The sequence below is a fragment of the Struthio camelus genome, chromosome Z (assembly GCF_040807025.1).
Source record: "Struthio camelus isolate bStrCam1 chromosome Z, bStrCam1.hap1, whole genome shotgun sequence".
In the NCBI taxonomy this organism is placed as follows: domain Eukaryota; kingdom Metazoa; phylum Chordata; class Aves; order Struthioniformes; family Struthionidae; genus Struthio; species Struthio camelus.
In genome coordinates this window covers 68,904,856-68,920,394 of record NC_090982.1, presented here as the reverse complement: position 1 = coordinate 68,920,394, position 15,539 = coordinate 68,904,856, and the positions used below count along the sequence as shown (strand labels likewise).

Genomic DNA, 15,539 nt, shown 5'->3' with positions numbered 1-15,539 from the left:
CCCTGAGTCTGTTAAAAAAGCACTTGCACTCACATAGAAGGTATGCGCATATTTATGAAAACATGCAAGTGTTGTACTACTACTGACCTTGAGCTTTTTGATGGCTTTACATTGGCTCAACTCTTCAGGGATAAAGAGAAGGCACCTTGAAAGTAGTCAGGTGTAGTAAAGAGCCAGAGGGACTCCATGCTGAACCTCTGACTCTTGGCCTTCACTGCCTACAAAGCCTACATGTAGAAGTCTGATTTGTTGATGCTATATAACGTAGACATACCAAAGCAATCGATGCTGGCTAAAAGGACAGCAAGTTGGCTCTGAAAGCTAACCTGTTATCCCAGCATCTTGCCATTTGGGCTTCCATTCCGGGTCTTCAGCACGGGGCAAAATCTGGAAAGCGAACTGGCAAAAGGCATTTGCCTCCTGGCTGAGCTAAAAGAAAACTTTCCTGGGCTGAAGCTACCACAGTTGGCACAGGAAGATCTAATACAGCAGCCATTAGAAAACAGCTGGGCACACAGGGCTGATCTTGGCTGTTGCATTCTCATGGATGCCTCCTAAACGGGTATTCTGGTATAAGCCATCAATCCAGATCTGCAAACTAGGATTTAAAGTATGTCTTTATGAAAAGGAAGAAATTAGGAAAACCATAGGTTTTGCTATTTATGGCCTTGTAGGGGACAAACTAAACTATTTTTATATATGCAAAATGTGAGGGAAAAGCTTCCAGCTTTTTTGCTGTATTGAAATTCCTTTTGAAATACAGCATTGAAGAACTCACATAAAGTAAGTAACTGCAAAAATAGCAAGCACTAAAGGAACTATTTATATAATGCTATTTTTATATATTTTGATTTATAGGTGACTGCCTAGCTAGGTTAATTTTGGATCAGCTGTGTTATTCATAAGACTTTATCAGGACGTATAGTATGTTGTATTATTTTTAGCCCAGGCTAAGCCAGCAAGTTCATAAGAATCACTCTGGGCTTCCTAGTCTGGCATACAGCAGCTCCAACTTCAGAGAGTGCTGAGGAGAGGAACAGATGCAAGTTATCTGCCATAGTTTTCTCCAGGCATTATCTCCATCACTGATCTTACAATAATAATTATCTTACAGTAATAAAATAGCAAGGGAGTCCACCAGGTATATGTTAGCAACCAACTCCTAAAAATAAACAGCAGCCAAGACTTGTGGAAAGATTTTTGTTGCTTCCTGTAGAGATGGGCAGAAAGTGGTCTGCGTATCAAGCCAGTATGAGCATAGATACCCAAGAATGCTTAGGAAATATCTCTGTATGGTATCACACTGAGACTCATAATCATACCCTGGAAAAAAAAGCTCTTCATGCTCTTCTATACTGACAATGACAGCTCTGGAGAGGTATTAAAACAACATTCCCCTCTGCTTTGGCCCTGTTACTCAAGAATGCTTGATAGCACAGGCCGTTGCTTCTCTGGCATTTATCCATCATGTTGTGTCTGGAAACTAGGTCAGAGAAGACTAACTTTTTGACATATACTTTATAATCATCACTCGTCATTGTGAACTGCAAGGTCACACGATTCAGTGGCCTGAGGAGATGCATAGATGCACTGAACCACTGCCAGAGCAGCTGAAAAAGAGCTCCTATTCATTGCAGATTACATGTTTTGACCGAACTGTGACAGAAAAGCATACCTGTCAGCTCCATGGCAGGCTGATTAGGTTAATTAAGTCCTTGTCTATGAGTATAATAATTAGAACTGTCAGTTGTTTAAATGATGATAGAAGAAAGGCAAGATTGAAGGAGCAGCACGGTAGTTTGGAAGTACTAATCGTATAGGAGGGAATCCATAACAGATAGTGATTTAATACTCCCCTTCAGGCAATCGCATTTATGAATAATGTGGGGGGGGGGAGATGAGAAAATTGTGGCTTTGTTTTGTTTTACACTTGCAAAAATGAGAATTGAGATGGACAATGAATTTATAAATCAGGTTTATAAGCTGCAGACATAACTGTAGCCTTGGCGTAACCTTGGAAAACTTCACTGTTTCACTGAAGAACCAAGAGAATAGTGTTTATTTTTTGCATCCTCTCAACAAAGACAGTAGAAGCCATCTCACATATTCTTGTACCTTTGGATTTGTCAGTAAATGGCTTGGGCCAACATGATGAGAGAAAGTAGCAGCACTGTTACTAGCAAAAAATGGAAAGAGGGAGGAGCTGAGAGAAGCAAAACCAGGAGAGCCATGTGTAATACTAGGCAATAATTCTACGCTGCTCAATCCTGAGAAGAATGCTTTGGGAGTCTGACTTTTATGCCTCACACTTTCAGATGTAAACACATTCTGTAAACAGAATAACAGCCGTTTTGAAAAACATAACCTGCTAGGAGAGGGGTTGGGTTTGCTTAAAACAGAGAGAAGACTGGAGAGGAAGGGAGGGAGCTCATAACACTCTTTTCTAGGTAGAAGTATGTTGCAAAGAAGATGCTGATCACCGGAATCCCATGTCAGCTGGGGGAGGGACAGGAAGAAATCAGCTTAAATTGCAGCAAGAAAAGGTTAAGGCAGAATGAGAAAACCTTCTAAGAATTAGAAAACTTTCAAAGTGTTGCTATGATCAGTTATCAGAAGATGCTGTCTAAAGATGTGGAGAAAATACTGAAAAGTACTAAAAGGAGGATAGGGAAACATTTGTTTAGGATCAATTTTGTGTTAGTGGAAGAAGTAACCAAGAGGATATCTTGGTTATCTTACCTCTTCCAGCTCTACCCATCAATGACTTTGTAGTCATTGTAAATTATGACTTAGCGATGTCCAGTTTAAGAGGCCTGCAAAGCATGTAGTAGAGGAAGTCAGGAAAAAAAAAAAAAAAGAAAGATGGCACAGGATGGAAGATGGAAGGAAAGAGCTCAGGAGAAGTGAGATAGTTTGGAGATTCAGGGCTAAGAGGAGTTTTGGAACAATGGTAGTTCAAATTATCCAAGGAAAGGTGCAGACCAGTTTGATAAAGACCCCAAAGATCTCATAGAGAGGCATAAAAGTGATGCAGATTCTCCAACAAAGGATGCTGTAAAAACAGATAGAGAGTAGAAATGGATGGGCAGAAAGAAAAATAATGGAGACGGGTAACATTTTGTACAAGAGAATATGAACAGCAGAGCTGACAAAGGAAGGAAGTGAACAGAGGCGTGAAGATCTGGTCTTGAACAGGTCATTTGAGGGACCTCAGTCCTATGAGGGCTAAGGTATCCAATTGTTCTCTTTGTTTTAACTGTGCAGCATTAAAATCAGATTTAAAGAATGTATTTAATGTATTTTTTTAAAGAGAACATCTGTTCCTAATTTTCTAGCTTGCACATGCGCATACACACACAACAAAGAAATAAAGTATGCCAAGCATTAATTACAAAAACCTTCCAGAAAATGTTAATGCCTCTTGTCTTTGTGGAACTGAACAATTTCTCATCAGTCCTAACTGCTCCTCACTCTAGCTAGCTAAGTCCAAGAAATGTGCTATTAAAAAGCCTATGTAACCATAACTGATGCTTATTTTGACTTTAACATAGTTTAGAGAAGGAAAAGTAACATGCAGATGTAAGATGTTCAGCCACTTCCTGCTTTTGCTTAAGAAAATACAGTCATTGTAAAACAGAACATTTCCTAAGCATTGTAATGATAACAACAATTTTTTACAGAAAGCAGACAATTTTCTCAGCGGCTGGCATCAGATATAAGAAGAGGCTAACGTGTTATACTCATCTTGAGGAAAAGTGCCAGAATCAATCCACTTTCCACCAGCAGAGACTGCTGACAAGTATGAACAGCTTTACCAGTTTAATGAATTGGGTCATTAACATCGGTGATTCCTCAGGGTAAGGATTGCCTCTGCTGTTTTGTGTTAAACACAGAGTGATCTCTAGCCACCACTATAAGTCATTTTCCCTGCCTACTGCCAGCTGTTAAACTCCGATTGCTGAGAAAACTTCACTTCAGCTTTTCTTCTATGGGTGAGAGGTAAATAGTATTTAAATGGTGTAATGTCATGCTCTGCTCTGTGACTCTGGCGAAACTTGAGTGACTTGAGCTGGGGCTCCAAAGATGAAAAACAGAGGTCTTCTGACAAGTGTGGTGTTTTGTTATTCAAGCATTTCCCTTCCCACACAGTACTCATCCTTGTGCAGCATACAAGCATAAGTCTCCTCAGCTCTTGTGGATGAATACAGCAACAAGTGAAGAGCCACCGCTATATAATTAAAAGATGCCTAGGTAATTAAGAAATTAACAGAAACTAAATCTCCATATCATGCTAACGCCTTGAAATCGAATTAGAAAGAGAGCGATACTGTTTACCTTCTACTTCCAGTCTGCCTAACTTGAGGGAGCAGCAGGATGTCCATGCTGCTGCCCTGGGAATAGTAAGGACTGGAACTTCATTTTTGCAGCTTTTTTTCCCTACAGATCTACATGCTGTCACACCCTGCATACTAAAATCAGGACAGTGGCTGCCTCACACAATATTTTATAAACTGAAAGCAAATTTTTCAGACAATTCTTTCAGGCTTTGACACACACAGAAATTACCACAGAATCATGAGTCACCATGAATCACTTTTAACATCCTTGCTGAAAAATGCAAATTACGTTCAACTCAGATAAGCACTCACAGACCTGCTGGGTATAGTTTTGGAAAGGAATTTGTGAGGATTTATTCTGTGTAGAGCTTCTTCCTTTGGGCTTACTAAATCTCAGATCTACAGTTACAGATCTCAAATCCTACAGATCTCTGATCTTACAGATCCTACAGTGAAAACATCTGTCTTATTCAAAACTTTCTAATATTCTTATATTCTCCGATATTCACCCAGAGCGCTTTTATCTCACAAACAGTGATTTCAGGGAGGACCTCTGTAGTATTCTGGAGATACTGGAGAGTCAAAATAGGAGACAGCACCGGGTCATTTGATTCCTTCTTGCTCTAGGTTTACAAGGTAATTGCAGAAGCCAATAAGGCATAATGACCAGTACATTATATTTTAAAAGCAAGAACAATGTAGGGCCAATCTCATGCTGAGTAAGTAAAGTCGATGGCTAATGGGAATATAGCCTTAGGGGCCTCTGAGCGTATGTATTCCATAGACTGATAAAGCTGGCTACGTTTATCCGATACAACACGTGCAAGACGCTGATGGTATGAATGAAAGAGTCACGGTTAACTGGGAGTTGGCTGGTAAAAAAAATAACAAGAAGAACCAGAGGCAGCAAGCAGTAAAACCTTCAGTAACAATGACTGACTTTAGCTGCAAGATGGATATCAAGACACAGGATTTTAACCCTTCCTAAATTAGAGGCTGTTTGGATGTGCAGTTTTATTTTGGGCACTACTCTATTTATAAATAACAAAAAGGTCTTCATGCAACCTGCCAATTTACGCAGATGGACGAAGACAGCTTTGGAGGCTTAATAAACCCTTTTTTTTGTTTTACAATACTACATCTGTTTTAGATAATGGAGGAACGCAGTTTAATAAGATCTTTCATGTATGCTTCCCGTTTAATATCTCTCCCTAATCACTTCAGATACTCTTATTAGAGAAATTAAAAATGACTAGACAAAAAGGACAGTGACAAGACTTGGATCTGAGGAACGATATAAACCAGAGAAGCAGACTCAATCTCTAGAAATGTCCTGGTCTAAAAAACTAATAAAATTTTCTTTTTTTCCCCCTTGACAAAGGCTACATTTTATTAAGCAACCCGCTTCTGACAGCTGTGTTAATATAGTTAGATGTTGTTGCTGAGAAACTAATCAGAGAAATGTCTGGAAATAGGTTAGGTCTCCTCTGTGTTTTAAAAATAGAGTAGAGTTTGAAATGCAACCATTTAAAGATAGATTCAACCTCTGAGTTGCCATTGTGAATAACTCAAAACTCATTGATTAACTAAAACCGGACAGCTCAGCCAGAGTTTTAACAAGGCAGCAAAACAAATGGAGTCCTTTTTTGTCTGATCTCATATTGATCCTTATCAATGTTCTACATTTCATCTAATTTTATTTTTTGAAAAAAAACAAAGTAAAATTTTATAGCCGAACCTCAGCTGATAGAATCTCATGTAACTCCTTTTACAGCATTTTATCCCAGAAGAGCATGAGTCCATTTAAAACTTCAGTACGTTCTAAGTACAGTAAGGCTAAATCTTTGGTTTCAGGATTATTCTAAATGGCAGAGTTTAAAGATATTTAATAAATACATTTAATTATGCCTATACTGACTGTACCCCCTCCCTGCCTCCAGTAGCCAAGTTTTGTTTGGAGAAAAGGGACGAGGCACAGGTTACCTGTGACCATACGAAAAGCTTTGAACAGGTAAAAGCTAACCTCTGTCTTGCCATCCCAGAGGCACTGGCCACATTTTGTCATTGTGCTGTTCCTTAATAATAACATGCTGGCATACACCAATGTCGGTTCTTTGTTTTACATTGCTTTATAAAAGCCCTTTGTTAACACAGATTGCTAGAGAAAATCACACAGGTCCGCTGAGATCCACCCAGGTCAGATTTCAGACCCATACAACTGATGCTTACAGCAGGGCACAAAACAATTGTAAATAGCTTCTCTGCGGGCTTCTGGAAACCAGCACTAGCCCTTGGCTGCGCAAAGCGTATTCTCCTTCCGATTCATTCATTTCAAGAAGCTGCCCGCAGTCGCAGCAGCCCTTCCCTCCCAGCCGGGCCATCGCCGCATTCGGGCGGCTGTGGGTGGGGTAATGAAAGGAGCGTTGCGGAAGTGCCAAGAACTGCGAGGACGCGCTGTAATTCATACCGTCCAGCTTGCCCCCGAGCCTTACTAGCACATTTGGCACACAGTGACAGTGTAGCCTCTGTTAGTATCAGGGGCCGTTTTAGTCAATGTGCAGTTGGAAAGGCAGCTTGCTTCAGGAAGAGTTACTTTGGTAAGGAAACTCAGGTATCTCAGCGGAAGAAGTTTCTTCCTCCCCACACTCATTTGCAGGCTTCGCAGTCCTCATGTTGAGTAAGTGATATCTTAGATTGCCTGACTGTTTCACGTGAATGGGCCAGTGTTTGCGTGTACGTGCACATGTATCTGAAACCTTAGTTGCACAGAAAAGATCATAAAGGCTGCAAAGCCAAGCCTTTAAAAGGTTAAAAAAAAAGAAATAACTGAACAACGTGGAAGAGCTGAGCCCTCCTTTCAACAAGCCTGACACAAAGCTCTTCGCATGATCTCAGAACCGTTTGCAGCTGGTCCTGGGCCCTGCTCTGCAGTTTCTCCCTTTTCTTGTCTGTCTTTCCCTCACTGCATATTTGAGGGACGCTGCTCCCTCCATCCGGCTCCCGGGGCGAGCAGGGCAGCTGCTGTGAGCACAGGGGAGCTCTCAGCTGGCTGTGAGGTCTCGCAGCACAACGCTCTGCTCTCGGCAGCAGGGGAGGGCGACGGCTGGACAATGCCTTCCCAGTGCAGCAGCCCCGCGCTCGTGCTCGGCTGCCGTTTGGGTAGAGCTTCCTCCGCGCTCAGCAGCTGCCTGCAGGCAAGGGCTGCTCCGCGCCCAGGGATCTCCAGCGGAGAGCTGGAGATCAAGCCTCAGCAAGGCTTCCCTGAGCACCTGCACCCACCCTTGGTCAGCGGTACGCCACTTGACACGGTGGTTAATGTTATTTTGGAGACAAACCTTGAGAGCACCCCCCCCCCGCCAAATTGCAAGACCCTGCTCTAAAAAGCTGGAAGATTTAGAAAACTTCTATAAGATCTTTAAATTAAACATGGACAAAGCCGAAGACACCTGGTATAAACAACTGCAGCCCAAGTAGTTAATTAAACTTGGCAATGCAACTGAAAACAGTGTCTTATAGTGGGGAATGTCAGGCTGCTCTAATAAGAGGCTGTGCTAGCAAGTCGACTTACAGAAGTACTATGTTGTTGTTATTAACCACTGCTTAGTTACCACACGGCAGTAGCTGAGATACCACAGTCGTTTCCTGCTGTAAGCCCATACATCTGATCACATATGCATCACTGTATTGCACATGCCTTTAGATGTGCAATACAGTAGAGCTCTTTAAGCTACTACCTCAGATTTTTTTCCCGAAATGATAAGAGGAAGTCAACAGAAATCAGCACAGTTTTGAAAACAGTACAGTATTTTTGTTTTCTTCTGTAATAAAAGATTTGTTCAATGTGGGCAACCATTAAGGTTCTTTTATTCATCATTAATGAGTGTGAAGCAGTGCCCCTAAAATTTCCTGTTCTTCAAGGACTGTTTCACGTTACTCTGCGAGTCTGCTGGAACACCGTTTTTATGCTTGTGACATAAAATCAAACTAGCCCCATTAAAAGGTTTTCCCTACAAAGCTGGGAGGCTTTACTGATAATAAATTACATACCTTTCTGAAATAATGATCCACAAACAGTTACAGGCTCTATTTTAGACCTTACCCTTGAACCTGCTACTGTAATTTATTTAGGCTCTGTGAGAAAATAATGACTGAGAGGAATTTTTAAATAAAATGCAATTCCCAACATTTTGATTAAGAATCTAGAGTTTGACATCTCCCCGTTACTGTATTCAACATACATTTAATACCCCTTCCCCCCTCCCAACCTAAGTCCCAAACCCTTATCCGCAAATCAGCTGTCTTATGCACAGAGGTGTCCTTTTATCATGGTTTGCTTCCCTCTCGGTAATGATACTGATGATTTAGACTCCCTGGTCTACTGGAGCTGTTCTTTACCCTTATCTGAAAGGGAAATGTAACAGCTTCCTGACCTGACTGTGGAGCTGGTAACGTGAAGTGAAAAGGCCTGCCTTTGCTCTATTTCTTGTTGTCTGCCATCACTTATCAGGAGCCACCGCTGCAGCTGGATGTCACTAGAGGCAGTTGCATTTTGCTCCCCTTCCTGCCTGTGGCCATGCTCGAAAAGGTGGTGACGGAGACATCTCTGAAACTTGCTATGGGAGCACAGGGAAGGCGCTAATCTTTCTGGATGCTGGGGTGGGGGTGACTCATTCGCTGGCCAGTTAAACTGGCTTTAAGTCTCCATGAGGCTTAGAATTTGTCCCTTCGCCTCAACAAATGGCTGTATATATCATGGGGAGGAAACAAAGGCAGCCAAAACGGGGGATGACTATGTGGATAGGCATAGAGCAAACGCTGACGTCTCAGGAAGTGAAATCTTGATCACTTATGATCTTTAAGCTCTCTTGAACACTTCTAAAGAAGAGAATTAGCATTGTGTGGAGACCTAGTCTTGCCTGGGTAAGTCATTCTGCCTACCTGCCAGTTCCCGGTTGGTCTGAGTTGGACGGTTGTCGTGTCCCATCCTTGCGGTGCTAAGCAGGTGGCAGGGGGGTTCCTATGCAAGGTTTTGCATCCTTTGGGAAAAATGAGTGCTGTTGTGAGTATCATGCACATGCACACTCAGGGATGTATCAAGAAAAGCATGATGTCATGTTCAGTTCCTGCAAACTGTTACAGCAGATTCTCATCATATGGCGGACCACAATACATTCATTTTTTCTTACCAAAAAGTCAAGGGAATAAAACACACTCTCTCTGATTAACTAAGAAACCAGATGTTCAGAATAATTTTTAAAGCATGAGCAAATTCAAAGCCAAATTAAGCGAGTAAGTCTGGACATAGTCTTTTAAAGCTCTGTTTTTTCTCCCTTAAGTCTCTCAGCATGGAAAAATAAAAATCTTGCTGGGTGGTAACACAAAAGTTGATGATTAATTGTAACCTTCTCTCAGGGGTATTTCATTGCTGGGAATCGTGTCACACATAACCCCCAACTGGCTCTTAGAGTTATCCATATGCAGTAACATATTATAAAGATTTCTCCCTATGTTCAAATCCTCTTATGATCTAAATAATGCTCAATTCTGCTTCCTTATTTAGAATTTTAAATACCCTATCCGAAGGACTTTATAGGTTACATTTTCAAAATGGAAGGCAGAAATTTATGCAGGGCATTTCAAACTTACTCCTGATAAAGCTGAATGGGTCATCAGTTTGTGGGAACAGCTGCTAATTATATTTGAGAGAAGTGTAGGTGTTTACATATGCAAACACTGTAATAGGATTTCCACAAGCAGAGAAATTCTTGGATATAAAGTTTCATGTAGACCCTATTGAAAATTAGTGCTTTTATTCCTTAATCAAAACAAGGCAAACATAAAATCCTCGGGAAGTTGATTTACACGCCTTTTATACAGTGAAAATATATTCACCTGTCTTTAGTCCAAGAGACTTTCCAAAAAGAAAATTCAACCAGATTGTCAGTTTGGGGGTATATGATAGCCAAGCCTTTTCAGTGTTTTAGTTTATGCCTTTCATGAGTTGTCCAAGTGTACATTGCACACAGCAATATGTAGGCATGCACACTGCAACATCACCAAAGGTGATTATTTTAATCCAAAAATAACTTCTTGTTATAAGCTTGGTTATGACCTAGTTTTGATTTATTTGCCTTATCTAGGTCCCTAAAGAATAATTTAGGAATACAAGTAATTTACAGAAGCCTTATAGGATTTAGACTTTGGAAAGTAACACAATTTCATTGTACCACTATCTACTGCTGCTGAGCATGAACTTCTTAATAATGAAGTCTTTCAAATCAAACACTGCTGACACAACAGTGCACTTGAATCTAGTGGCTTGGCTGAACATGAGATAGGGATCATTTCCTTTATCCTTTTGTCCAGTATATTATCTTTGATGTCTGTGTATGGGCAGTTCTCATGACACTTCATTTTTCTTAAACATGAACTCAGTCCCATATATATTTTTGGCTCTCCACTTGCTCTATCATGTAAAAAGGACTGCTTAGAGAGAAATGGAATCTTTTATGCTAAAGCTTTCCTTTGCTTATCTTAACTGAAATCTTGTCACGGATTACTTTTCATTAAACTCAAATCCACAGTATATTGCATGAGAACTAAAAGCCAAACAAATATCTTTCCTGGAACTCTATTCTTAAATAAAGTACAAAGATACTGACATTTTCCTGTTCCATGCCTCTTCTCAACTTGCAGAAATGAAACGTCTTTCTGAATGTCAAAAGGTGAAGAAGGTTGCAGGTGTAGCAAAGCTAGAACAAAGATTGACCGTTACTCCATGGTTCCAGATTTGAGATGCTTGAGAGGTACTTTTTCTGTGTGCTTGACACTTTTTGGTGCTCAAAGCAACAGTGATGTCAATACAGCTGTGAATACTCAGCATTTATTCCAACTGAGTCTGAAAGTCTTAAGTTAGGCACTAATAAGTTAGACCATCTGGAAGACATTTAGCTAAAGTGATTTGACTTGTGGCAGAGACAAAGAAAAAGCCAGTCTGCCAGAGTGACTTCAGAGCTGAGCCTGACTGGGCAGGTGTCCTGTGGGGAAACAGTGTGTGATCAATAATGGAAGGCTCTGTCCTGTGCAGAGGTGGGGTTTGAGAGGAAGAGGAATTAAGGTCTCATAGGGCTGTTGAGCACCTCAACATTTGTGGGTACTTAACCTTCTGCTCTTCTAATGCAACTGTGTGTGTAAAAATTTCCTAGGATTCTGGAATAACAAACTGAAAAGAACAGTACAAATACCATCATTCAGCATTGCACTACCACATATTGTCAAAGTAGGTAAAATTGGATTCACGGCACAGGCCTTTGCCACATGAGTTAATGTAGTAATGGTCAACCTTACTGGTTATCACTCTCTGCCTCAATGCTGGAGATTCTTTTAGTGTAGAGAGTGTTTTAGTTCATGTAGCTAGTGCAACCCAAATCTTCAGGGCCACTTTTTCATCCTTGGCACCTCCGTATAGATCTGGCTCTGGAGAAGTGGGCGGTGATACCTTGCCCAGCACTGCTGTAGACGCCTGCCGACCATGAGCCATGCAAGCCTGGGGAATCCTGATTCCAAATCTGGCTCTGGAGGGGAAGAGACACGAACCCATGCCCTCCCCTTCCCAGTGTGACCCTTCTGTCTTGTCATTCTTCACTTGTCTTCAACCTTCTTCCCTCATGCAGCAAATTTCAATTTCCAGTGCTCAATTTTATCACCCAGCTCCCAAGGTGGAACTTAGGCTGAGATCTGATGTCCCCTAGGCAAGCCAGGGTTAAGACTACAAGGAAAAGCCTGCAGAGCTTCAGCCTAGATCATGCATGGCAGTGGGCAAAATCTTCAGTAGAAAAGGTGCTGAGAGCTACAAGGAGCTCCTGAGCATGTGCAAACCATAGAATTGAAAAGTTTATTGCTTGGCCAAAATGGCACAGGCTTCATGCAAAGCACTGTTGCCTTACCTCTGTAAAATGTCAAGTCCTGCGCTTACATGTGAGAGTTGTAAAGCTTTCCATAGAACATTTCAGTCACAACACAATTATTTTTGAATACACTCAAAACATTATTTTTCCTCAGAGAGAGATTTGTAGGACTAGAAATGGTTCAGGCTAAGGAAGGTCACTCGCATGGAAAATTTCAGCCCAGTATTTAAAATCTGGCAAACCTCTGTGCAACAGAAAAGGGGTGCCTCTTACAGACTGGATTCTGCCAGTTCTTCCTCCATTGAAAGTCACATGTCTGAAGAATTCTGACCCTGGAGTATTTCAATCCCATGACAATTTGCCAAATATACCCCATGCCACCCATGGAAATGCAACCATATATACTGTAAGAGCCCCATGACAAGATCACACAATGGTTTAAATGCCACTGAAATATTCCCCTGGGGAAAAGAGGAAGAAATTAGGTAGGTAGCTGGAATTTAGCATCAGGATGAACTCATCCGTTCCTTTTTTTTCCTTTTCTGGAGAAGTAGTAAGGGATCGTTATTGACCACAAGAGGTCAGGGCCTCCCAGTGTTACCTCTCATCTGAGGCTTGAGCTGGCTGAAAGATGCGTCAAGCCCCAGTGCATTAGCTGGAGGGAAGGAGACCCAGGGAAGCTGCCCTCTGGGGATGCCGTATTTCACTTTTATGCAGCAAGAGGGTGCAGGGTGGGGATTGCATAGCCAAAGCTTTGAATAGCTGCTACTTAATCTGTGAAATAACAGCGCAAAGGGATGGGGCTACATTCTGTTCAGACACCATTTTGTCATTTATGTGGACTAAGGAGGGATTCTTGTTACATTTTGTATTGAAGAGTGTCTAGAGGCCTCAGCTGACCTCATACAAAAAATGGCAGCTTCTACTGTGATGAGCCTCCAAAACTTTACTAGACAAGGGAAACAGAAAGATGAAGTGACTTTTTGGGTGTCATCCAGTAGGTTGGTAGAAGAATGTCATGTTTTCTGACAACAGCTTTGGGAAACCATCCTATTTATATGTGTTTCTGAGGGAATCCGAAAGCTTTTGAGTTAATCCTCCATAATGCTAAATTTGGCTGGTGCTACTGAGAACCTTCACTAATTTTAGGTAGAAAAGAGCCTCTACTTAGAACTCAAATATGTCAAAAATCCAATGCTATTGTTCTCTTCCTCATTTCTACTGTCCTCTTACTGTTTAGCGATATTCTGTTGTTGCTGCCTTTCTTATACCCATTGGTGACCTTTTTGTTGCACAGCAAGACCTGTCAAATTATAATGATTGCTAAAGCATTTTTGTTCTGATTTTAGACTAATTCTGTGCTTTGAATTTTAAAAATTTAACCCATGCAATATAATTAGCATTTTCAGTGTTGGAAGTTTGTTTGCTCCTAATATTTGGTGTTGATTTATGAGCAAATTATGAATAGTTTTTAGAACTTTCTTTCCTGTTTCAATTTTACTGAGTATAAACATATACTCATAAAATAGATTAAAAATATATAGATATACAAGTTTCATAAATTTCATCATATAATACTTGCTGACTATTCCTAGATATCTATAGAATATATTAACTTGAGCTGCAAACAATAGTCTTGCAAAGAAGTAGTGTCTTAATATTTCTGTATTGTTCATATTTTAAATCCCAAAGGTATCCAACAGTTACTTAAATGTGTGCTTTTTTTACCCTCAAATTGAGATCCGACTATATAACCTTAAAAAGTCATAGAAAACTTTTGTACACTGGCAAGAAAATAGAGAAGGCACTTGATCATGGTCTATAATTGACTGCAGTGGGGACTGCAGTGAGAAAATATCTGATTCCAGTGGGATCTGTAATTGAGTAACGAGGCAAACTGAGTCTAATGATTTGAAGCTGAACCTGCAGGGACTTGGAACTAACAGATGTTAGTAAAAACAGAATTATCTGTCTATTGGAACAGCATATCAAAGGGTATAGCCCAAGAGCAGGCAGTCTTCAAAACGTCAAGAACGGCTAGGGCATGTCATTAACTTTGCTCAGTTTGCGAGCAGCTCTGGAGCAGATGCGCAGCGTGCGCCTGGCAGCTCCCTGGGGCTGGTACTGAGACCCCCAGTGCCGGCCTGGTTGGGCCGACCGGAGCCGCGGGGGGCCTGGGCCGCCTCTGATCCCAGCTGAGGGCTCGCGGGGGCCCCTGCAGGTGGTCATGATGAACGAGCAGCAAGACAACTTGCGGCATTAACCTGTTTCAATGAACAGGCATTTTCTAATTAAAATGCATTCAGTCAGGCCCACGCAGTGGAGAATGGCTGCTCTCCCTGTGATTATACCCCTGTCCTCACACAGCTTGTTTATTCAGGATATAAAACTAGATGATGGTTCCTTCCAACCTCCATATGAATTCCTGGCACTTGTTTACCTTTGTGGCAAGTCTGGATGGTTTCTGAACTTCACGAGGAAGCAAGAAGCAGCTCTATCACTTTCAATGACCTGTGCACAAAAATATTTTACAAAGGCTTAGTTGCGAAAATACCAGTAAGATTTTGTTTTGAAAATAACAGGTCCAGTTATACTTCTTCAGCAGTCATATTATTTAAATAAGTCTGTAGCACACTTTCTGCATTCAACGGGTTAAATGTTAAGGCCAGATATTTGCGTTTTTGTCCCTTACCTCATTGAAAAGGTAATGTATTTATGTATTATTAATCCACACACACTTTGCTATTGAAATTAGTAAGAAAAACAAGAGAAACTATTCCTTTTCTTAGGTGTAAAACAACTGGATTAATTGTGGTCAAATGCTGACAAGTTTATGGGAGTGAACAGGTTGTTTTTGCATAGAACTGTGGCAGTTTGGATGGAGAATATTTCAACAGGAAATACAGAACAGTTTTCCAGCAAGCTCAAAACAACAAGTATATTGTGTTCTAAATAAGGGATCTACAAAATGCTAAGGAAGAAAATACAACTCTCAGGGGCTGCATGTTACTAAAAGGCTTATATCAAATTGCTTTGCCTCTTAGGTTTTTGGACTTACTTTCTGTGTTTATTCTAATGTTCTTTACTCCTAAGTTTATGTTAGCTAGAATGAAAATAATTAGAGATATATTTCTATCCCCAAAAGCAATGTAAAACCAAAACCTCACAGCCAAGATATCTCATGCATCTACAAAAAGGATCTTGTAAAAGAACATTGCCCAAGGGTCTCAGGATCCCCTCCTATTTAGGGGCTGCAGAACACAGTTGCATTTCCCCTCCATAGTCCCCTTCTGGG

At 41.0% G+C, this 15,539-nt stretch overlaps 1 protein-coding gene across 21 annotated transcripts in view; it reads right to left on the bottom strand.

Moving 5' to 3' along the window:
* Positions 1-15,539, bottom strand: part of LOC104146858 (ankyrin repeat domain-containing protein 55) — a 133,456-nt gene that overhangs the window by 94,558 nt on the left and 23,359 nt on the right. For 6 of the 21 annotated variants that reach the window (XM_068927568.1, XM_068927565.1, XM_068927569.1 and 3 more), the window contains exons 2-4: positions 14,685-14,755; positions 11,000-11,089; positions 9,276-9,373 (exon numbers count right to left, since the gene is read on the bottom strand). The exons of 5 other annotated variants lie outside the window; for them this stretch is intronic. Coding sequence is in view for 3 of the 16 variants with exons in the window: in XM_068927579.1 (XP_068783680.1) it covers positions 9,276-9,321 (46 nt within the window). In the remaining 13 variants the exon portion in view is untranslated. Of the gene's footprint in view, positions 1-9,275; positions 9,374-10,999; positions 11,090-14,684; positions 14,756-15,539 lie in introns of those variants that run through there. 10 more of the 21 variants (XM_068927572.1, XM_068927570.1, XM_068927580.1 and 7 more) reach the window with 4 other exon arrangements.